The 25,683-nt window shown below is 40.8% G+C and overlaps 1 protein-coding gene across 7 annotated transcripts in view; it reads right to left on the minus strand.

Moving 5' to 3' along the window:
- Nucleotides 1–25,683, minus strand: part of PTPN3 (protein tyrosine phosphatase non-receptor type 3) — a 178,505-nt gene that overhangs the window by 66,488 nt on the left and 86,334 nt on the right. For 6 of the 7 annotated variants that reach the window (XM_069958242.1, XM_069958243.1, XM_069958244.1 and 3 more), the window contains 4 exons: nt 24,905–24,949; nt 22,362–22,414; nt 8,729–8,849; nt 5,488–5,575 (listed from right to left, as the gene is read on the minus strand). In XM_069958242.1, the coding sequence (XP_069814343.1) occupies nt 5,488–5,575; nt 8,729–8,849; nt 22,362–22,414; nt 24,905–24,949 (307 nt within the window). Of the gene's footprint in view, nt 1–5,487; nt 5,576–8,728; nt 8,850–22,361; nt 22,415–24,904; nt 24,950–25,683 lie in introns of those variants that run through there. The other variant, XM_069958246.1, reaches the window with a different exon arrangement.

The raw sequence follows: 25,683 nt of genomic DNA on the forward strand, positions 1-25,683 counted from the left end.
TTATAGCACTTTTATCCTTTGGTCTATGGGGCTGTGTCAGGTGTCATTTTTTGCGCCATGACATGTTCTTTCTATCGGTACCTTGATTGCGCATATACGACTTTTTGATCGCTTTTTATTACAATTTTTCTGGATTTGATGCGACCAAAAATGCGCAATTTTGCACTTTGGGATTTTTTTGCGCTGACGCCATTTACCATGCGAGATCAGGAATGTGATTAATTAATAGTTCGGGCGATTACGCACACGGCGATAGCAAACATGTTTATTTATTTATTTATTTATTTACTTTTATTTATAACCTGGGAAAAGGGGGGTGATTCAGACTTTTATTAGGGGAGGGGGCTTTTTACTAATAATGACATTTTTTTTTAAACTTTTACACTTATACTAGAAGCCCCCCAGGGGGACTTCTAGTATAAGTGATCTGATCTCTCATAGAGATCTCTGCAGCATAGATATGCTGCAGAGATCCATGAGATAGGCACTCGTTTACTTCCGGCTGCAGCAGCCGGAAGTAAACGAGTGCCGAGCCGGGGACGGCGCCATCTTGGAGCGGTCCCCGGCCGGCTTCATTTACGGAGATCGCTCCTCCGGGATAACATCCCGGAGGAGCGATCGCCCCACTAGACACCAGGGATGACGCTGCGTCCGGTAATCGGATGCAGCTGTCATGTTTGACAGCTGCATCCGATTACTGTATTAGCGGGCACGGCGATCGGACCGTGCCCGCTAATACCTACGGTCCCGGGCTACACGCGGCACCCGGGACCGGCGCGGTTCAGAGCGGGGCCGCCGCGCGGCCCCGCTCTGAACTCCCTTACCGGCATCAGGGCGTAAATTTACGCCCGATGTCGTTAAGGGGTTAAAGCAGAATTGGCTTAGTTGTCCCTGGCAACCAATCAGATTTCACTTTTCAAAGAACCTGTGAGGAATGAAAAGTGGAATCTGATTGGTTGCTAGGGGCAACTAAGCCAATTCTACTTTACTCCACTTTGATAAATTTCCCCCATTGTTTTTCTGTGTCTCAAATTTGTAGCAATTGCCCTTCCCATTGAGGTGAAGGGTAGCCCCATCTCTGACCACCCTTCTATCAGTAAATTCATACTTTTATAATTAGGCCAACAAGCCAATAAAAAAGTTATGGCATTTCAATGTGTCGTTTCAGCTACTGATGATGTCATCTGTCCGGCTTACAACAAAAATGTTTCATAAAATACTCCATGCCATGGTTTGTGACACCTGGATTTTCCAAATTAGTTAGCCTGTTTGATTTTCTAGAACTATGCTCATACAGTACATGGCTCGAATCCTATTCATTGTATCTGGCCTGGACTTTACCCATAACAAATAACCAGTGGTTTTGATATGCTTCATCAACGTGCAACACAGTTTCTATGCAGGGCATATTTAGCAAATTTGTAAATCTGAAAGTTCCTCTAAACTGTCACAGCAGAGCTAACTAATTCCAACATGCAAAAAGCTTCTTCTTGCTTCAATGTTGTCATCTTTTGTCACACTATGTAAGCACATTTTCAATTTTGGCTCTTGAAAATAAAAGCTGTGCTGTGACTGGTTCATATTGGCACTAAGCCAGTTTTGCTTTGATTTTTAGTTGTTGGTTATTTACTATTGATGATACTGTCAGTACCAGGGCCCTACCTGAGGTGCTGACAGTGTGCTGTAGCTGGAAGTCCCCTTGTGAGCATGGTACCTATTGTTAATTTGTCAGTGGAGTGGATTATATGCAGTCTCAGGTCTCCTACTGTAATGAAGAGTCAAAGAGGAGTTGTGGCTCAGCGTTTATACTGCACTCTGGCATGTTTCACCACTACTTCCTCCTCTCTCTTCAATCTGCAATAAAATATAGTTAAACCACCTTACCTGTGTTGGAGCTGTGCTCTAGGGTTAAGTCAACTGTCTAGAGACCAGCAACAAATTTTTGCTTTTGTTTCAGTGTTATTTATTTTTCTCACTATTGGATAATTTTTAAAAGTGAAAAGAATTCCCAATAGGGTCCAAATTAGTTTTAAAATAGTCATTTTTTTATACAATGATGAGAAAAATAAATAAATAACTATATATTAATTTTTTCTCTTTTCTCATCATTGTATTAAAAAATTATTTTAAAACTAATGAGGAAAAAAATAACTAAATAATTTAAATTTTTCTCATCATTATATTAAAAAATAAAAATGTTAAAACTAATTTGGACAATAATGATACAGTAATGAGAAAAAATTAAAAATAAATAACTATATTTCATTTCCATCCGGGGACTCGAACCAAAGCAAAACCTGCTGCAGGTCTCTAGATAGGCGATTTACCCAAGACCACAGCTCCAACATAGGTTAGGTTGTTCAACTATCCGATTGCAGATCAGTCCTCTGTTGGCAGATATGGGCTGACAGCATGAGTGAGCAGGAGGCCGGGCATTGTTATTCATGAAGAAGAGGGAGGAGGAAGGAGGGGTGAGCAGTGCTATTTGAACCTTCATTACAGTAGAAGACCTGAGGTTGCACATAATCCACTACTCGGATAAATTATCAAAAGGTACCATGCTGACAAGGGGACTGCCAGCTAAAGCACACTGTCAGCACCTTGGGTTAGGCCCAGGTGCTGACAGATTCCCTTTAACTACAGGTCTTTACTTTTGAATCATCCTTTTTGAAACATCTTCTATAGTATCTGTATAATTTAGTCATATTATGTAGACTTAAGAATCTTGCTTTGTTTTATCTTTTGAGTTGTAAAATGCATAAGTACTGTCTTTTATATACTTCTAAGCGGATCAACATAAATTGATTCCTGTATGAAAGATCATCTCTTGTTTCCTGAAAGCTTTTTAAAGCCTCAGAAAACTAACAATTCTATGTACAGTAGACTGCTCTAAATAACACCATTTCATTTCAATGCAGGTTTTAATGTAAGCTGAGTAATAAAACATAATACTAATAATATTACTTTTACGGGAACACTCCACAGAGTGATTTCCTAGCAATAACTAACATTCATATGAAAAATTTTACCTGCTGATGACTCTAAGAGGAGAACCTTAAGTACAGATTTAGATCACTTTTGTTGAGTTTAGTGGTCGCTGTATAAATCCAAATACACAAAGCTCCCCTCTGTGATTGCCCCCTCATAAAATACCTTTATGTTATCACTGAAAACGATATGGTTCGTAAACTTTAATGATTAGTAAACTGGCATAGCACACAATAGGAAAAAAAAGGGGTCCGTAGAGCCTCAGCAGCACGGTGGCTCAGTGGTTAGCACTGTAGCCTTGCAGTGCTGGGGTTCTGGGTTTAGATTGTGAGCCCTAATGGGGACAGGGAACAATAATTGGAAAAATTATGTTAAATGCTGCAGAATCTGTGTGCGCTATACAAATAAAATAAAAGCATTAGTTGCGAGTCTCAACACTGGAATAGCCAGATATCCCTCCAGGGAAGAAAAACCTGTTGCCAAGGTGTGTCTCCCAGTGTGGAGATCACCAAACCACCGTAATACAAGTCCCACTCAGTTGTAAGTATTGCGACATGACAAGGGTTTACCAAAGCCAGGCATCCATCCAGAGACAGCTGTTTCAGGGTACTGCCCCTCGTGAGTGTGGGAGCAGGATTCTAGCAGACAATAGGTTGGAAGTTCAATTCTTACCTTCAAGGCTATATTGACACGTTTCACAAACCGCGGTCGTTCCGCTGTTGTTTAAAGGAGAAGTTTGGTGAAACCTTTTATTAAAGTATTGTTTTCCCCCCAAAAGTTATGCAAATCCTCAATATACACTTATTATGGGAAATGCACATAAAATGTTTTTTTCCCATGCACTTACTACTGCATTAAGGCTTCACTTCCTGGATAAAATGGTGATGTCACGACCCGACTCCCTGAGCTGTGCAGGCTGTGGCTGCTGGAAAGGATGATGGCAGGGGGATGCTCTGTGTCCCTCCAGTGCCCTGTGTCCCTCAGTGTCCCCCTGCCATCATCCTCTCCAGCAGCCACAGCCCACACAGCTCTGGGAGTCGGGTCGTGACATCACCATTTTATCCAGGAAGTGAAGCCTTGATGCAGTATTAAGTGCAGGGAAAAAGCACTTTATGTGCATTCCCCGTAATAAGTGTATATTGGTGATTTGTATAAGTTTTGGGGGGCAATACAATACCTTAATAAAAATTGTCCTCTTTGCTTTTTACGCCATATCCAAACACCGCAAAATAAGGTAAAATATGACCGTAATTTTGAGGTAAAAACACATCCATTTTTTCATTTTTCATATAATAATGCACTCCGTTGAAGTCAATGGGTAATTGGCCAGCAGTGCACGCACAGTATAGAACAGCTGTAATTAACTACGACCGCACAAATAACAAACATGCTCATTATTTATGACATGCTTGTATTTTGCAGAACCAATTGTCCTCTGCAATGACTTTGCCATAAAATATACTGTGTAATTGTGAAAAAAAAATTAGTTGTGAAGTGAAATGTTAGAGGTTTTGTTTTTACGCAATGTGCTTTACAGTAAATCTTACATGTTATCTTCATTCTAATATAAACATTTATGAATTGTTATAAACATTTATTAAATTAATGCAGAATTTATTTCTATGAAGATTAAATTAGGTATGCTTAAAAGGGATAAATAAAAAATAAATAAAAAAAGAAATAAAAAAAAGAAAGAAAAGTCTGTCGAAATTGAAACTTTTAAAGGAGGCAGGGGCAGGGAAGACCATAATAAACAAGCGCTACTTACCTGTCCATGTGCCATTGCAGCGCTGCCTTTACAGCTCTGGTACTCCCACTGGGCTTCAGGACCTCTAGTAACATCACAACTCATCTGATGGATTGCCCACTCAGTCAGTGACTGGGGTGGGACAAAGCTCCTGTCACTCTTTGTTTGAGCAGGCAATCCATTGGCCAGGTCGGGTATTTTCACCAGACTCACCACCCATACCCAAAGCTTTAAATGTGCCCTCTATACTCATATTTTCCAACAGGCCTATCAGGTTCCCTAATTTGGTCAACAACACTGCTCTGCTGCTCTGAACATAGGGATATATTTACAAGGATAAGCTTTTTGCAGCTGGTTTAGGCCATGGGCTTTCTCCATAAAATCACCAGACTTGGTAATCATGACATTGAGCGGGTTGCAATCAAGCGTTGCCATTACTGGCTCCTGCAATGCAACTGCATACCAATCATAGGGGTCTTTTGTCCCCTTGAGAGAACGTACAATAGTAGCAGCATGCATGTTTAACTGCACCTTCTTTTATTCACTACGGCACTTCTCAAGATAGCTGAAAGCTGCACTTAGATATCTTTGGCAGTCCTTTGGCAGTGAGTAATCTGCTAACAGATCTAACAAAAAATTATCTATATGTTCAGTTTGTTTTTTTCTATTTTCCTACAGGTCGTGAATTTATTGGTCATAATATATACATATATATATAAATATATACATATACACATAGGTTTCAAACATACTCTACCACTGTGCATTTCAACGCCATAGAATTCAAGTGTTCTGGCAATATTAATGTAACAGGATTCAGCTTCTGTTTGTCCGAGGCCACTAAGAAAAAGAAAGGAGGGTTGTGTTATTTCATTAACTGCGCACAAAAGAGCCATGGATGCAGCCACATAATTTTCGGCTAAGCAAGAATACCAAAGAAGGCAGGTTTGTTTTGCGTTGGGCTGGGTTCACACTACGTTTTTGCAATCAGTTTTTTTCACGTTTTTAGAAAAAAAATGGATGCAAATGGACCATGTTTTTTGTTTGTAAAAAAAAGGATCCGTTTTGATCATTTTTTTTTTTTATAATGAAAGTCATTGGAAAAACAGATGAACACCATTGCATCCGTTTTTTTGCAAAAAACGCATTGCAAAAACGCATAGCAAAAACGTAGTGTGAACCCAGCCTTAGAGAATCTAACAAATATGTCTATCCTGGATCCTGGAGAAGATTACATTTAAAGAGGAGCTATAACTATTGTACAATGAATTCAGAAAGTCTACAGAGCCTTTTACTTATTTCATTTACAGTCCTTGTGTTAAAATTACATTAAAAAAATCTATTTACCCCCACTATTGTGCACTTAATAATGTAAAAACAATGTTAGACATTTTTTATTTATTGAAAAAGTCACGGTTCCGTTTCGTGGGGCGTCAAACTATAGAAAGAGTCATTGTTCCTTACTTCATCCATTTACAGTTTATGGAGGTCACTGTGCTGTGAGCTTTACAGGCAGTTCTTTCCTCCTCATAGCTTGGTCTGTGCTCTGTTATACACTGTCAGCTGTGAGCCTTTATGTAGACAGGAGTGTGTCTTTCCAAGTTATGTCCAATCAATTCAAAGGAAACCTTCGGCCAAAATATAATTGTTATGTTATTACATAGGCAAAGTTAGACAAGATCCTAATATACACTAATTATGGGAAATGCACTTATAGTGTTATTTGCCTTAATGTAGTACATCAGATAGGCTTAATTTTCTCGAAAAAAAGTGGCGTCCCGAATCCTGTGTACTGTAAATACCTAATGTGTCCAGCAGGGAGCGCTGTATAGTGTAGAAATTACATGTAGAGGGGAGAGCGGCATATCAAAGGCATTTATGTCTGGAGAGGTGCTGGAGGGACATGAGGGACATTTGGTGATGCTGCTGGGCAGGGAGCTAGGCGGTCCAGGAGCTGCGACAGGAGGCGCCGCTAGCATGGTACGTTCTCCGTGCTAGCGGCACCTCCTGCAGCAGCTCCTGGACCGCCCGGCTCCTTTATTATGCGATCGCACAAACTTGCAGGGCTGCCTGTACCAATCCACCTCCTGCAGTTACCGGCATGGGGGTCTCCTTCCGGGTGACTACCTTGCTGCCAGGGCTCCTCTAGATCAGACTCCCCTAACTGACAGATCTCCTGACAGGGGACTCTGGGCCTGCATTAACCCCTCCTGCCCAGAAGCATCACCAAACGTCCCCCATGTCCCTCCAGCACAACTTCAGCCATAAATGCCTTTGATATGCCGCCATCCCCTGCTCCCTCTTATTTTTACATGTAATTTCTACACTATACAGCGCCCCCTGCTGAACCCATTAGGTATTTACAGTACACAGGATTTGTGATGTAACTTTTTTTGAAAAAAATGAAGCCTATCTGATCTACTACATTGAAGCAAACAGCACTATATGTGCATTTTCCATAATTGGTGTATATTAGGATTTTGTCTAACTTTGCCTATGTAATAACATATCAAAAATTATATTTTGGCTGGAGTTAAATTACCATAGAATGAGGAGATTATTCAGCATTAGAAAAAAAAACACAACTAATTTCTTGCAAAAACAGCACCACTCCAGTCCTCAGGTTGCCTGTGGTGCTGCAATTCAGCTTTATTCACTTCAATGGAACTGAAACCAAAACCTGGGACAAGATTGGTGCAGTTTCTAGAAGTAGGCTGTAAATCATTCAGATTCCTATGCTCTAGTCATTAGTGATGGTACTGAATAGCTCTAAATGCAGTACTATTCTCACACAAGGGTCACAGAGAACAATGTCACCTTACAGCTATTTGCTCACTATTGTGCCCACCACAAAAACATGATAGTTTGAGTAAATGAAGGTGGCACACACTGGACCATGCAAATGGGCCATTAAATTCTTCTATAATAAAACCTTTTTATATATATATATATATATATATATATATATATATATATATATATACACACACACAGCAAAACTATTCAAACTCTACAAAAAACTATGAGAGATGTTTACAAAATTTCAAAAACAAGAAAGTTGTGAACCTTTTCCCATAAGAATTTTGTGAATTAACCCCTTCCCGTCAGCAATCTGTATATATACATTCCTACTGCACATACCCCGTGCAGTAGGAATGTATATATACATTCCTGACTTCATGGGGTTACTGATGTGTGAGGGACCGCTGCAGTGAGAGTGGTCCCGCACACATCTGTGTGTCCAGGGCCTGAGGTAAAGAGAGGCAGCTGCGATCTATGATCTATAGTGATGGCAGCGTTTAAGGTACTCAGTGACAGATCGCGTTAACCAAAGGGAGTGGGTAAACCTCTTACCTCCATCCTGTCGGTTTGGTGATCTGTGCATAGAGTCTGCTCTCAGGCAGACTCTATACATAGATCGCAGATAACACTGATCTATGCTATGCTATGGCATAGCATAGATCAGTATATGCAATCTAATGATTGCATAATATACAGTGAAAACAAGTGGAAAAAAAAGTGTAGTAAAAAAGTTTTTTAAAGTATAAAAAAAACCTTATGAACCCCCCTCCCAATAAAAGTTTAATATACCGCATATACCCCCTTGCCCATTATAACAATAAAAAAATATAAATAAATAAACATATTATATATGGTAGCATGCAGAATTGTCCGATCTATGAAGATATTACATTATTGTTCCCGCATGGTGAACGGTGTAAACAGAGGGGGAAAAAAAACACATCGAGATTGCTGTTTTTTTATATTATATATCATAAAAAAATAATAAAAACGAATCAAAATTTTTCTGTTACTCCAATATGATATTAATTAATACTAGAGATTATGGTGCAAAAAATGACACCCTAACCAGCCCTATAGGTGGAAAAATAAAAGCACTATGGCTCTTAGAGGGAGGGGAGGAACATTGCATTAACTTGACCTGGACTTTTGTGCATCAAAGGGCTCTGTCTTGAAGGGGTTAAGATTTACCTGTGTTGGCTGTGGAGGGATTCCACTTTACTTATAAAATCATTGTCTTGGCCAGGCATAAATTGTTTATTTGACAGGTGTCCTGGAAGATGAACTGAAGGATTGTAATCGCCCAACTCAGCTGTAGTAAAAAAAAAAAAAAACATCATGTATCAATGAAAATATGTTAGTATACTATGAAGTATATTCAACAGTGGAGATTGTATAGATTTTATTTAAAGAGACACTTCTTACAATAATTTCTTCCCAAAAATAAAGTCACTACTATTCAGTCTTAAATATGGATGTGTCTAACTGTAAAGATGCAGCCATACATAAAGATGAAACTCAAACACTTCATATACAGGAACCTTTTATGAAGGCTCTCCCTCTGAATACAAAAATATATTCATATGTATACACAACCTGGTATTTGAAATAATCACAGATAGTCATTCTCTTGTCCCATAGGTTTCTATGGCCTTATTTACACATACGTAATTAACGGATCTATTTTTCATGTTCTAAAAATAGCCCATCAAAGTAGTGTGTGAATGTAGCCTTAGGCAGGTAAATAGAAAATTATGTTTAATGTGGGGAAATGTTATACATTTATGCCGAAGAAACAAAAGGTCCGATTATGTGATAAATAGTAAAACACTGGGTAAAAAAAATTTAATTACTTAGGGATACTGGTGGACAGTGAACTCAACTTTAGCAACCCGTGCCAGGCAACTGCTACCAAGTCTATTAAAACCATATATACATACATCAAAACAAACATGGATGCTCATGACAAGAACATAAAAGAACCTATATTGCCTCTATAAAAATCACTTTTCAGGCCACACATGGAATATGTGCAGTTTTGGGCACCTGCATACAAGAAGTGTGAAGGTGACCATAAAGGTGATGTTACTTTGGATAAAAACATTGTAATCCTTAAAATGGCTTCAGCCTTGTAACTGCTTCTGGAAGAAGGACAGGAATGCTGGCAGCAGGCTTATGAGCACAGCGCCTTGAACCTACATCGCAGCCACAATACGGACGCAAGAGAGAGACATATTCATGGAATCAGTGGACTACAGTACCAAGATAGACTTTCATACTTATGGTAACTAGATTTTTGGGTAACCCTACCCACTCTCACATCGGAACAACAGGATTATTTAGACACACCATTATCCCTGGAAGAGCTGGAGGCTGCAGCAGGCTCCTTACATAATTATAAGGCCCTGGAGTCAGATGGGCTCCCTGCCGAACTGTATAAATCAGTTGGGAAACCCCTACTGCCTAAATTACTGGAATTATGGAAGGTTTCTTTGGAGTCAGGTGCCCTGCCGGTGTCTATGCAGGAGGCGATAATTGTGGTCTTGCCGAAACCTGGAAAGGACCCTTTGATTCCTGATTCCTATAGACCCATTTCCTTACTTCTACACCTTAACCCCTTAAGGTCAAAGTCAATTTTCGTTTTTGCACTTTTGCTTTTTCCACTTTATGTTTAAAAGTCCATAGCGCTTGCATTTTTTCACCTAGAGACTTATTTGAGAGCTTATTTTTTGCAAAACCAATTGTACTTTGCAATGACAGGCATTATTTTTCCATAACATATGCTGCGAAACCGGAAAAAAATCATTTGCGCTGTCAAATTGAAAAAAAAAAGGAGTTTGTTTTGATTTCGGGGAGTTTTGCATTTACGCCGTTCACCCTATGGTAAATCTGGCTGGTTATGCATGTTCCTCAAGTTGTTACGATTACAACGATATGTAACATGTATAACTTTTATATTATCTGATGGCTTGTAAAAAATTCAAACCATTGTTAGCAGATATATGTTCCTTAAAATCGCTCCCTTCCCAGACTTATAGCGCTTTTATCCTTTGGTCTATGGGTCTGTGTGAGGTGTCATTTTTTGCGCCATGATGCGTTCTTTCTATCGGTACCTTGATTGCGCATATGCGACTTTTTGATCACTTTTTATTACATTTTTTCTGGATTTGATGCGACCAAAAATGCGCAATTTTGCACTTTGGAATTTTTTTGCGCTTACGCCGTTTACCGTGCGAGATCAGAAATGTGATTAATAGTTCGGGCAATTACGCGCGCGACGATACTAAATATGTTTATTTATTTGTTTGTTTGTTTATTTATATTTATAAAATGGGAAAAGGGGGCTGATTTGGACTTTTAATGGGGGAAGGGATTTTTTTATTAATAAAAAAACATTTTTACTTTTATTTTTACTTCAACTAGAAGTCCCCCTGGAGGACTTGTATATCCACAGCAATGATCTCTTATAGAGATCAATGCTGTGTATATACACAGCAAAGATCCATTAGATCGGTCATAGATTGCTATGGCCTGCTGCAGGCCATAGCAATCTATTGCCGAGCCGGGATCAGCGTCATTCCAACGCTGAGGCCCGGCACGGGCAGAAGAACGGATCTCGCCCCCGCGATCGCATCGCGGGGGGCAGATCCGTCCCACTAGACAGCAGGGATGCACGGAGGAAAGCCTCTAAGTGCAGCTGTCAGGTTTGACAGCTGCACTTAGAGGCTTAATTAGCCGGCGCGGCAACGGGACCCGCGCCGGCTAATAGAGGCACTGCCCGGCTGCACATGTCAGCCGGGATCAGCGCCATTCAGAGCACCCCCGCGGCACCCCCGCGGCTCTGAACACCCCCGCGGCACCATGACGTACCAGATACGTCATGGGTCGCTAAGGGGTTAATCTACAGATGCCGGTGGGTGGTTTGTTCATTGGATGCTGTCAAGGCATTTGACAGCGTCGAATGGGCATATTTGTGGGCTATCTTGGATAGAATGCAGTTCGGACCAGTGTTTCTGTCATCCATCCAACTACTATACTCAGCCCCAGTGGCTTGTTTGCGTATCAACGGGGGGGCTGTCTCCAACGTTTCCGCTCCATCGGGGGACGCGGCAGGGATGCCTGATATCCCCACTACTATTTGCATTGGCTATAGAGCCTCTGGCGTCCCTGCTGCCCTCTCACCCTAGGGTGGCTGGATTCAGGAGGGGCACAAGAGAAGATAAACTGGCGTTATATGCTGATAATTTAATACTCTCTCAGTGACTCCTCCTCCCTTGCTGCTGCAATGGCCACAATAAATGAATTTGGGATCTACTCGGGCTTAACAGTAAACTGAGATAAATCAGTCATCATGCCCATAGACTCAGTGGATAATTTGCAACTAGACCCAAACATTCCGCTGAGGAGTGTTGATACCTTTAAATATCTAGGAGTATTTGTCTCCAGGGATGTTAGAGCCTATGAAAAACTAAATATGACACCTCTAATGGGCAAATTCCAACAGAAACTGGCCATCTGGCATAAATTACCTTTGTTGGTGGTGGGCAGAGCAAATCTTGTGAAGATGATATGGCTCCCTTCCCGTCTTTTTCACAAGATCCATGCTTTTTTCCGGTCACTGATCTGGGGTTCCCAACATCCTCGCATCAGATTAGAAACGTTACAAAGAGCTAAGGATGAAGGGGGGCTAGCAGTCCCTAATACAGCCATGTACTTCCTGGCGGCCCAACTACAACACCTCAGGGGGTGGGATGTGGGCGACGGGGGAGACCAAAACAAGACGCTCATTGGACACCATTTGCAGTCAGATTTCCTATTTGAAACCCTGGAGGCCAAAAGAATATTATTACTCAGCCCACAAATGCCAATGTTACTACTTATCCATAAGGTATGGTGGAAACTTAGGGATGTGTATGGCATCACAGGATATACGCCATACACTTCTATTTGGGACACCCCATGGTTGGGAGAATTGCATTTCCTGGAGGGGTTTTCTGCCTGGAGGGATCCGGGGATCCGGAAAGTAATACAGTTGTATGATGGTAGGCAGCTGAAGCGGTTCGACCAACTACAAAGCCAATTTGTTTTACCCCACACTCAATTCTATAAATACCTTCAATTACGTCATGCATGTGAAGCGGAAGGAGAGATACTTCTATCAGGAACACAATACCTACCCCCGATGAATATTTTCGGGGAATCAGAATCTACTAAGGGACTTATCTCCTGTCTATAATGACATATTATTTCCAAACACTTAGATAGGTTCCCATTCACACTGAGGGAAAAATGGGAGGCAGACATTGGCCCTATAGAGAAAGTTCAGTGGAAAGAGATACTAGAAATGACACCTAAACTTTCCCTGGGGGAACAACAGCGCCCGTCACATCTGTACCTGTTACATCGGGTGTATCGCACACCACAATTTCTCTTCCGCATTAATGTTCGGGACACACCGATGTGTCCGAGATGTCTCATCCATGAAGGGGGTCTCTTACATATGTTCTGGCGATGTCCCAAGCTGTTCAGTTACTGGAGAGGGGTGGCGTCAGCTATGCATAGAGCATACTCGGTGGAGCTGCAGCAATCTCCACTGGTATGTATATTGGGGTATGTAGATGACTTAGCATTAAATGCAGTGGAACAAACTGCAGTGGCCCGTATCTTGTTTATGGCATGAAATGTATCTTGCCCAACATATACATATGTTGCACAGAGACGTCAGGATTTTCGAACTGTTGCTGTTTATGTTTGTTTGCATACATTGTAGAGCGGGTAGGGTTAGTGGTGGGGGGAGGGATTGGGAAGAAGGGTATGCCCTCTTGGGGTATTTTGTTTGTAATGGGAGATAACTTGTTTTGTAAAAAAAAAAAAAAAAAATTCAATAAAAAAAAAATATTGATTAAAAAAAACAACAACTTGATTTTGGGAGATGGGTCGATGATCCAAGGACTTATTATGATTTGAATGCAGGAATAAATGTTTCCGCTAGTAAGGCAACTGGCATCTACCTCATAAGGGTTTTTTTTTTCTTTCCTCTGGATCAACAGCTTTCCACTGGATGAACAGTGGAGTTATAGATTGAATTTTATGTACTCTTGGCTAAACCTTATTACCTACTACTATTATTATTATTATTATTTATTTATAAAGCGCCCTTAATTCCAGAGTGCTATACAATAGAAAGGCAACAGGCAGGAACAATACAAGATCAGAAGACATTACGTGAAGGCAAAAGACAGACTGGTACATGGGGGAAGAGGACCCTGCCCGCGAGGGCTTACAATCTATAGGGTATAGGGAGAGAAAAAGGAGGTAAAGTGCAGCCATTCAAGTGTGATGCAGAGTTATTGTATGTTGTAGCCTAGTTTGAAGAGATGGGTTTTCAGGTTACTTTTGAAGGACATGATGGTGGATGAGAGACGGATGTGTCGGGGTAGCGAGTTCCAGAGTATCGGGGAGGCTCGGGCAAAGTCTTGGAGGCGGTTGTGCGAAGTACGAACAAGGGGGGAGCGCAGACGGAGGTCACTGGAGGATCGAAGGTTACATGAGGGAGGGTAGAGGGATATCAGGTCAGAGATGTACGGAGGGGACAGGTTGTGGATGGCCTTGTATGTCATGGTCAACAGTTTAAAGTGAATACGTTGGGCAATGGGAAGCCAGTGGAGGGATTGGCAGAGGGGAGAGGCTGAGGCAAAGCGAGGGGAAATGTGGATTAGTCAGGCAGCAGAGTTAAGGATAGACTGGAGGGGATCAAGGGAGTTATCTGGAAGGCCAGAGAGGAGGATGTTACAGTAGTCCAAGCGGGAGATAATGAGAGCATGGACCAGCAGTTTGGTGGAGTCAGGGGTGAGGAAAGAGCGGATTCTGGAAATGTTTTTGAGGTGAAGGCGGCAGGAGGTGGTCAGGGCCAGAATATGTGGTTTAAAGGACAGGGCAGAGTAAAAGGTGACCCCAAGGCAGCGGACTTGGGGGACAGGGGACAGAGTGCAGCTATTGATAGTGATTGACAGATTAGAAGGCGGGGTGGAGCGAGATGGGGGAAAGATGATAAGTTCTATTTTGTCCATGTTGAGTTTTAGAAAGCGGGAGGAGAAGAAGGAGGATATGGCCGATAGACACTCTGGAATCCTGGATAGCAAAGAGGTGACATCCGGACCATAAAACACATTTTCGTTGTAATAAAGTCCCTTTTGTTGTTCAATAATTAAATTTAAAAGAATCCATCATTTTGCAATTAAATATACTGTTAAAATAAATATATATAAATAAATGTATATTTATATATATATTTATTTTTTGACAGTATATTTAATTGCACAATGATGGATTCGTTTAAATTAAATTATTGAACAACGAAACTGATTTTATTACAACAAAAATGTGTTTTATTAATTAAATATTAATTAGTACAGGAAGCTCCATTAAGCCGTTAATTCATATTCCCGGTAAATAGAGCATTCTGTACTAACCAACACTTTACTTTAATTAAAACATCAAATGTTTCTTCTAATTATGTTATCACAATAGCATTATTAGAAGAAACATTTTGAATTATATGTGCACATATAAAGAGCCGGTCCGCAGAACAGTGACTTCATTGTGCTGTGGACCAGCGAAGAGGACACATCGGGGTGAGTATACAGATCTCCCCACCGCCTCCCCAGCACTGCACCCATCCCAGTAAGGAAGGGGGGGTCACTTAACCCTTTCCTTGCTGGGATGGGTACAGTCTGACATCAGTCTGGCCCCCAAGGGGTTAAGGGGGATGCAATACATCCTCCCTTAATCCCTTGGGGGCCAGACTGTAAGCAGCGATCTGTAAAGATGCTGCATACTGTAAGGTGCACAACACCGCTCACAATGATGGGTGTTGTGCTCCTGTTTGTGTGTTTTTTGTGTGTTTCTCCCTTTTTGTTTTTCAGATATCGGTATCCTGTGGATTACGTCGGATTCGGTGGACTACGTCGATGACCAGCGGTTGTTTGGTGTTTTTTTTTTAATAAAATGGTCAATGAGGGGTGTGGGGGTGCTTTCATTTAAATAAAACAAATTGTTCCACTTGTGTCTTTATTTCTTTACTTTATAGACTTAGTAGTGGAAGCCTTCTAATAGACGGAATCCATTACTAAGTTGGGGCCTAGTGTTAGCCGGTATAAAATGGCTAACACTAACCTCCCATTATTACCCCAGTACCCAATGCCACCAGGGGTACTGGGAAGAGCCGGGTGCCAGTGGTCCCGGAGCGTCAAAATTGGTGCTCCTGGACTGGGGCGGCAGCAGGCTGGTAATATTTAGGCTGGGGAGGGCCTAAACCAATGGCTCTTCCCACCCTGGTGTTACCAGGTTGCTGTCGCTTGGTTTTTAACCCGGCTGGTTATAAAAATAGGGGGGACCCTATGCGGTTTTTTTTTAAAATAAATAAATAATTTTAAAAAAACGCATAGGGTCCCCCCTATTTTTATAACCAGCCGGGTTAAAAACCAAGCGACAACAGCCTGGTAACACCAGGGTGGGAAGAGCCATTGGTTTAGGCCCTCCCCAGCCTAAATCTTACCAGCCTGCTGCCGCCCCAGTCCAGGAGCGCCAATTTTGACGCTCCGGGACCACTGGCACCTGGCTCTTCCCAGTACCCCTGGTGGCATTGGGTACTGGGGTAATAATGGGGGGTTAGTGTTGGAGCCATTTTATACCGGCTAACACTAGGCCCCCGACTTAGTAATGGATTCTGTCTATTAGACGGCTTCCACTACTAAGTCTATAAAGTAAAGAAATAAAGACAAGACACAAGTGAAATATTTTTATTATTCAAATGAAAAACACCCCCACACCCTTTATTGACCATTTTATTAAAAAAAAAAAAAAAAAACGCTGGTCATCGACGTAGTCCACCGAATCCGACGTAATCCACAGGATACCGATATCTGGAAAACGAAAAGGGAGAAACACACAAAAAACACACAAACAGGAGCACAACACCCATCATTGTGAGCGGTGTTGTGCTCCTTACAGTATGCAGCATCTTTACAGATCGCTGCTTACAGTCTGGCCCCCAAGGGGTTAAGGGAGGATGTATTGCATCCCCCTTAACTCCTTGGGGGCCAGACTGATGTCAGACTGCACCCATCCCAGCAAGGAAGGGGTTAAGTGACATGTCACCGAATCACGACTTAAAATATACCTTTTATTTCTATAATTAAAATTTCTATTCCAAATAACACAAGAGGATATATCTAGGTCAAATTTCTTATCAACAATAAAGGATCTATCACCTATCGGTCAATGAGCCCTATGAATGAAAATATAATATTTCGTCAACGCGTTTCACCCGGGCCATAAGCCGGGCTCCTCAGGAGACTCTCAATAATGGTATGATAGCCGGGTAGGATGACCCCAATATTCTCATTAGTCATATCACAGATAACCAAACATTAATGATACAAAAACAAGATACAACCAAAGAAAACTACAAAATGAGTACAAAAGGGAGGGATAGGGGTAAAAGATTATAGATACACATACCCCTCATGTGAGTCCCACTGCAGATGATCTTAATTTAATGAATGTCTTTATGTGGGTAGATGTATATATCCATTCCTTACTGGGATGGGTGCAGTGCTGGGGAGGGGGTGGGGAGATCTGTATACTCACCCCGATGTGTCCTCTTCGCTGGTCCGCAGCACAATGAAGTCACTGTACTGCGGACCGGCTCTTTATATGTGCGCTCAGCCGATCAGCCGAGCGCACATATAATTCAAAATGTTTCTTCTAATAATGCTATTGTGATAACATAATTAGAAGAAACATTTGATGTTTTAATTAAAGTAAAGTGTTGATTAGTACAGAATGCTCTATTGCCGGCAATATGAATTAACGGCTTACTGGAGCTTCCTGTACTAATTAATATTTAATTAATAAAACACATTTTTGTTGTAATAAAATCAGTTTCGTTGTTCAATAATTTAATTCTAACGAATCCATCATTGTGCAATTAAATATACGGTCAAAAAATAAAAAAATATATATAAATAAATGTATATTTATATATAACAGTATATTTAATTGCACAATGATGGATTCGTTAGAATTAAATTATTGAACAACGAAAGGGACTTTATTACAAAGAAAATGTGTTTTATTAATTTAATATATTAACTATTAGAGGCATCGGCATTCGGCATTATTGCCGGCTATTTTTGAAGTACTCCGTACGGACCGCCTGTCAATCCACGGCCGTGAATTTGCACAGTTCCAGCCGCAAACAATGGTCTTGTTCATTTTTTACGGGTCCGTTTACGATCGGGCCGTAGGCTCATACATAGTGTGCACTGTGCAGCCGTATATCGTATACTTTCCAGCGTACGCATGAACCGGAAAAATACGGCCGATGATTTACAGCCCGCAATACAGCCGCACAGATACATAGTGTGAACATAGCCTTAACAAGCACTCCATACTCGACTGTATGACTGTCCGAATACAAAAGTTATCAAACTGTACAAATTAAGTCATAAGTAAAAGGCAGAATATATTTTATTTGGGGATATATTTCATGCATTTTTTATATCAGAATTATGCTAATCCAACTAAAAAGTATCCACATCATCATACAGTGGTGCCTTGGATTTCGAGCATAATTAGTTCCAGGACCGCATTTGTAATCCAAATCCGCTCTTAAACCAAAGCAAATTTTCCCATAAGAAATCACTGAAAGGCAGACAATTGGTTCTACACCCCCAAAATATATATATTTTTTTAATTCTGAATAACGTAGAACAGATCAAACAAACATTGAGAAACAGCTGAATATGTCATATTATAAGTTACTGTACAGTATAGCAATCAGCATGTGGAGTATAATGTATACTATGTGCATAAACCTGAAAAAACAGCAGCAGTTTGTAGATACCGGATGGGACTGCAGATCCCCATAATGTAGTAGTGTATAACAACAGGCTAAATTAGAGAAGCAGGGCTGCTGTCAGAGGTCTGTGTGGTCACATAACAGCAATGGGGAAGGGGGGGTGTTCAGCATGGACCAATCAGGAAGTAAGAATTACAGAGCTGTGCAGGAGGACAGTGACAGAAACTTTTCTATACAGCAGTGTGAATGGCTGAGTGCAAGTGGAGGCACATTATAGCAGTGTGTATAGGTGAATGTAAGTGCAGGCACATTTTAGCAGCAGTGTGTATAGCTGAGTGTAAGTGCAGGCACATTATAGCAGGAATGGACAAAATGGGATAAAACAAGGGCTGACATAGACTCCAGCGAGCACGAAGGAATGAGCAGGGCAGATGTGGGCACATAAATGCAGCACTCTCTGTCCAGGGAACAGCTGTGAAGAGATTACCTCCACAGTCCTATCCCCTGATGTAAGCCCCAGCCTGAAGTGGATCTGCTATGATTTGGAAGGTGAGGGAGACTTCCTGGGTCAGAGTACAGTGCTCTAGACCCCGCTATGTAGACCATGACCCCTACTCCCCCTCCCACCCAGTACAGGGAGCTCTTAAACCAAAGCAATGCTATTAAACAATACCACAATTTTGAAAAACTGTGAGCTCTGCTTGCTAAACGCTCCTAATCTAAGTTACTTTTAAACCAAGGTACCACTGTATATTGATCCTTACATTTTAATTTTATCAGTGGTATAAAACCCAGCTGAGAGAACGCTAAACACACTCAAGCATTAAAAGATACAAAGAAAAAGAGCTGTAAAAATGGGTAAGATATCTGTAGTCATTGGCCACATATTGTACTAGTAAGTACAGTTCTTAATCCTTATTAGAGAACAGTCTTGTAAACAATGCCTAAATGAGACTGAACTGAAAAAAAAAAGTTTTTCTTATGCTGGGATGATCAACAATTGTCTAAACATATTTTATTCCCAATCAGTAGAATATTCAACACCCAAATCTTTAGCTGTGATGTCCCAGCTTTACTCATGAATAGCTTACAAAGCAGCTTAATCCCTGGTCAAGCTAAGAAAACTGCATTAGCAACTTGGCAAAAGCACTTGGACATGAGCCATGTGGTTCATTCTAAACTGAAACAAAAATTTAGAATGAACTCTTATCTCTATTTGAAACCCCGTAGAGCAAATACATTAACGGCACTAAGGAAATTGAATGAAAAATGTATTAAACATGTTTTTTATATTATTTTTGCCATTTACGATCACCTTTAAACCTGGTAAAAAGTTCTTAATGGGGACCCGCCATTAGTTTCACGGTGCCTAAACCACAGGCAGCATGCAACAGGGACAGTCTTCCTTATTACAATGATGTATGATTTATTCTAAAATACTACTGTTATAAAAGTCACCAGGAACAACTCTGTTCTCAGCCACTGTTAAAACTGATTACAGTGGTACCTTGGTTTAAGAGCGTTTTGCAAGAACAGCTCACAGTTTTTCAAAATTGTGACTTGGTTTAAGAGCATTGCTTTGGTTTAAGAGCTCCTGGTATTGGGTGGGAGGGTGAGTGGGGGAGGGGCATGGCCTGCATAGCGGGGTCTGCAGCACAGTACTCTGACCCAGGAAGTCTCTCACCTTCCAATTTATAGCAGATCCACTTCAGGCTGGGGCTTGCATCAGGGGACAGGACTGTGGGGGTAATCTCTTTATAGCTTTAACCCCTCTCTCCCCAGACATAGAGTGCTGCTATACTGTGTCCACATCTGCCCTGCTCATTCCTTCATGCTCCCTGCAGTCTCTATCAGTCCTTGTGTTTCCCATCCCCTCCATTCCTGCTATAATGTGCTTGCACTCACACTCAGCTATACACACTGCTGCTATAATGTGCTTGCACTCACACTCAGCTATACACACTGCTGCTATAATGATTATAAAATGATTTTCAGGGTGTGGAACCAATTGTCTACATTTCAATGATTTCTTATGGGAAAATTTGCTTTGGTATAAGAGTGGATTTGGATTACAAGCACGGTCCCGGAACGAATTATGCTCGTAATCCAAGGCACCACTGTATTATTATTATTATTTATTAATGTATTATTAATACATCATTATAATAAGGGAGCTTGCCCCTATTTCATACTGCACTTACCACCATGGAACGGATAACAGATTCCCTTTAAGTACAAAAGTTAATGCTGACCTGCAATCCCTCTACTCTTTGCAGTTTCTGGTGAAGCAGATTTTTTTTTTATATTTCAGATAACTTCTTTGCCAACCTGGTGGGTCAATCACAAGCTTCTGGGTCATCCTGTTTGTTTGGCTGCCAGTTATCTCTCCAGATCAACCCATGCATACTCAAGAGAGCAGGGGTAGGAATTTAATCCAAGGTGATGACTTAAAAGAGAAATGTAAAAATCCTGGGCCTGCGGAGGGTTGGAAATATAATAAAGGAAGTTCTTCTAACCCATCCTGATGCCCCTACATTGCCAAGCAATCAGCTCACTGTCAGACTCCGGTCTAAGTTTTAGTCCCTGTACCTGCTTTGACTTGGCCCACGAAGAACTACCCGCTCAACCGCTCAGTGACAGCAGAGGTGTCTCGCTTCAGTCACTGACTATCTGAGAGGGCATTTCTGAGCTGGGTTGTGGCATTGCAGGGTTTGGAGGTACAGGAGGGGAGATTGTGAGATTTAGCAGTAGTGCTGTGCTGTGGGGGAAAAGGGACAGGCAAGAATCACTTCTTTATTATGTAGTCCTTTAAGCCAAAAGGAATGGGTTGTTAAGGAGTTATCAGAGATTAGAAAAATATGCAGAAACTGCACTACTCTTGTACCTAGTTTGTTTGTTGTATTACAGCATAGTTCCAGGGAATTGAATAGAAACAAATTGTAATACCACACACAACCTAAAGTGTGGCGTTGTTTTTGGAAGAAATCAACAATGTTAATCTAATCCTGGATAACCCCTTTAAAGGGAAACTGACAGCACAGATATGTATTATGAGCAGTGCAGAGGTACCATACACACTACTCTGTAATCTTGCATCTTCTTAAAAAATGTGATTTTTTTAAATCCCTGGGCTGACAGTATCACAGTGGCATGTCTGACACTGCCAGTACCCACCTCACACAGTCTCTACCTGCCCCGCTCTCCAGGCGGCTGCCTGCCTCTTCCAGAATGACTGACAGCCGGAGGAGGTGGGTGGTGGCCTATACAGAATCGGCTGGAGAGAAGGGCAGGCAGAGGTGATGAAGGGCAAGCACTGGCAGTGTCACAGACACGCCACAGTTTTTTCAAAATACGCCAGGTCACAGAGCAGCACGGACGGTACATACTGTAAACGGCAATAAGAAACTGGAAGCACATAAATATGCATAAATCTGTGCTGTCAGTTTTCCTGGTCCATCAGACTAATCCTTTTCTCCTGAGATATCTGCTGTTGACAGAAAGTTTGGAAGCCACACACATATATATATATATATATATATATATATATATCTTATCGATTTAACAAAACAACGGTTGGTTTAGCCAACCTCTGGAGCAGGTGTAGATTTCTGCAATGATTTGCACCTGTGTACATCCAAATACTTTTCAATCTAGCACAGATTTGGCCATGTATTGGTCCATGCAAAACACGCACGAGAAATGCTACTACTCCCTTCCCCACCTTTCCAAGCAGCAGGCTGGCACATATACTTACCACTGATGATAAGGAGTGTTAAAAAAAAAAAAAAAAACGACAACTGCAGTACGATTTCAGTTTCAACAACATCCCTAAAAAACTGTTTTTTTTTCCAAACCAAGAAGCATCCTCACTCATAGTGGTATTCCCAAGAAAAAAGAAGCTCTAGCTATTACAACCCAAAGACCTATCTATGTTATAGCCATTAAAGTAAAATTACTTACACTGCACAGCATATGAGGCAAGCACAACAGCTGAATTCAGTGGGCATGGTATCCTAAAAACAGATATAAAAAATGTAATGTATATTTTATGCAGTTATTTAAAAAAAGAACATAGTACCACAACAAACTGACCACAATAAGCTTTATACTCCATGGAGAAGACTTTATGGATGAGAGGTAAAAAAAAGCCTGTACTTGCAGCCAAAAATAAGACTCCTTTTGAGTTTGCTATGGGGCATGTGGGAGACTCCCCAAATGTATGGAGGAAGGTGCTCTAGGTAGATGAGACCAACACATTTTATCTTCCCAAGAACACCATTTTAAGCAGCAGGGACTGGAAAACTGGTCAGAGTTGAGGGTAAGTTGCATGGTGCTAAATACAGGAATATTCCGAAGCAAAAACTTTTTCGGCCTTTCAATATTTGGGATGGAGGTTCACCTTCCAACAGGACAATGTGCCAAAACATACTTCTAAAGCAACACTCGTGTGGTTTAGGGGAAATTTGTAAATGTATAGGAATGGCCTAGTCAAAGCCCAGACCAAGTCAGAATCTGTGATTAGATTTTAACTAAAAGGAGCTGGAACAGTTTTACCTTGAGGAATAGGCACAAATCCCAGAGGCAAAATGTGGCAAGCTCATAGACTTATCCAAAGCGGCTTAAAGCTGTAATTGCTGCAAAAGGTAGCTCTACAGTACTGACTTCAGGTGAGTGAATAGTAATGCAGACTGAAGTTTTCTGCTATTTTGTACTCTTTTTTTGTTTGCTTCACAATAAAAAGAAAAATGCTAAGGGGGTAAATACTTTTGCAGGCTGCTGTACAGACACAACTGCCTGTAGATAGAGTTGATATTGTATGCCTAAGAACTGAACAAAAAAAAATCTAACAAAAAAACTAGAAACTAAAATACGGCAATGGAACTAGAATTTTTCTTTGTTTTCTCAGATATTTTAAAAATATTTTTGTTACTGCAGAGTGGATTCCATTTACTCTGCAGTAATTCAGCACCACCACTACACACAATGTATGGAGTCAGGGCTTCTGGCCCCCATACACTGTTTATTTCCTGTGCTGAGTGTCTGGGTCTCAGCACCCTCTTTTTTTTTTAATACACATTTATTTAACGTTAAACGTTAACATTTTACATGGTGGCCACAGAGACTTTTGGAAGGCCTGTGGTTACCATGGCAACTTATCAGCACCCCATGATTGTGCACTGTGTGTACTGTACATATTTTGCAACACTTTTAGACTCTTATAAATATTAGGACTTGCATATTAGTTTTGCATAAAGTTTTCATCTCAAGATTTCAACTAACGCTGCATTCACACTTTTTTTTTTTTTGCAGACGGTATATTAGGTCCACAATTTTTAGTCTGTGATCTGCACAAATGCATTCATAATGTGTCTGTCTTTGTCCATATGGTCAAAATGACACTAGCTAAAATTATGGATTCTTGTTTTTTCGTAAATTAAGGAAAATCCCATAGGCCTTATGCACACGTTTAGTATTTTTTTCTGGTCCTGAAACAACCCGTGAGAAATTACGGATTGGACATCCGTATTCCATCCGTATTTCCGTAATTCCATTTTTTACTACTCATTGCTTTTCAATGCACTTCATCCGTATTTTTTTGCGGAAATACGGATGCCAACATGTTACAATCCGTAACCAATTGATTTCAATTAGAAGATCCGCAAAAAAAAACGGGTCCGCACCGGGTCCGCACTAGGACATGTCCTTTTTTTTTTCCAGGATAGATTTTCATCCATTTCTGCTACTGATAGTGTGAATAGCCCAATAGACATCGATGTGCACTAACTCGGATCCGTAAATACGGATCCGTAAATTACGGGACGTGTGCATAAGGCCATAGACTATTAGTGAGTCTGTGCCGCAATTAAAGCTTGCACTAGGGGACTATGTGAATAGGGCCATAGAAACCTATAGGACTCCACTTTGTTCATAATTGTTAATATGCAATTATGGACCAAAAATACGGACAAATTAACTTACAGTGGCCTTTCTTGAATCAATTTATATTGTATGGGGTACTCTAGAGGGGAAAAAGTTTTTTCTTAAATCAATAGGTGTCAGAAAGTTATACAGATTTATAAATTACTTCCTTTGTCTTCCAGTACTTATCAACTGCTGCATGTCCAACAGGAAGTGGAGATTTTTTTCCATTCTTTCCATTCTGCTGCCACCTCTTTCAATAATAGGAGCTGTCCAAAGCAGGAGACGTTTTCTATGGGGATCTGCTACTGCTCTGGACAGTTCCTGTCATGGACAGAGGTGACTTAAGAAAGCACTCTGTCAGACTGAAAAGAAAACTCCACTTCCTGTAGGGCATACAAGAGCTGAAAAGTACTGGAAGGCTTAAGATTTTTTTTTTAAGTAGTGATTTATAATGCTGTATAAATTTGAAAACACTCCAGATTATTCCTTTAATGGACCACTATATATGATCAGTGCCAGCAATAGGCAAAGTCAAAACACAAGAAGCAGGTCAATGAACAAAAGTGATGTGTGTATCTTACCTTCCTTCTAATATATCATTTTTTAGCTGCAAAAAGTACAAATGTCTGAAAAAAATGAAATACAAAAGTTAGAAATTAAACACTGTTACTACATATTTTACAGTGTATAAAGAGTGACACTCCAATAATTCAAATAAATCCAAAGCACAGACTTTTGTTTCAGACGTGCCTCAACCAGCCCTATCTGCAATTCATATCATCATCATTTTGTCTACAGCAGAGGATAGCCTCACTTCTTCTTCTGTCACTCCTGGTCAATCTTTTCTTTAAAGAATAGCAGGTTTTTTTCTATTTCACTGTTACAGCATATAGAAAAATATTTGTAGATGGTAGAGTTCACTACTGCTTGTTCAGTGTAAAGGGGGTGTCACAGATTGTGTATAAGAGCAGTCACTAAAAGATTGTATCCCACAGCCCCCTAAAAACTAGTGGGCCCTCTACTATATTTTCTGATTTCTGTATTTCTTACACAAGGCATATCTAAGTTTACTACTGCTTGTTCAGTGTAAAGGAGGTGTCACAGAGTGTGTATAAGAGCAGCCAGTAACTGCAGCCACCAACAGATTGTATCCTACAGCTGTTGCCCAGAATTAGGCATAATGGTGCGATTAAGCAGCTTCAGAGGCATCCATACATGCTGCCCCTGCCGTTTCCTGTCCATTTCCGTGGTGTTTCCATCAATTTCTGAGGTTGACAGGTTTTCAAACGACCTTCCCTCTACCGAACTTGGGTCCCCTGCAATAATGTTCGAGTTTCCAATTGACTTCAATGGGGTTCGT

Source organism: Dendropsophus ebraccatus, chromosome 2, assembly GCF_027789765.1.
Source record: "Dendropsophus ebraccatus isolate aDenEbr1 chromosome 2, aDenEbr1.pat, whole genome shotgun sequence".
Lineage (NCBI taxonomy): Eukaryota > Metazoa > Chordata > Amphibia > Anura > Hylidae > Dendropsophus > Dendropsophus ebraccatus.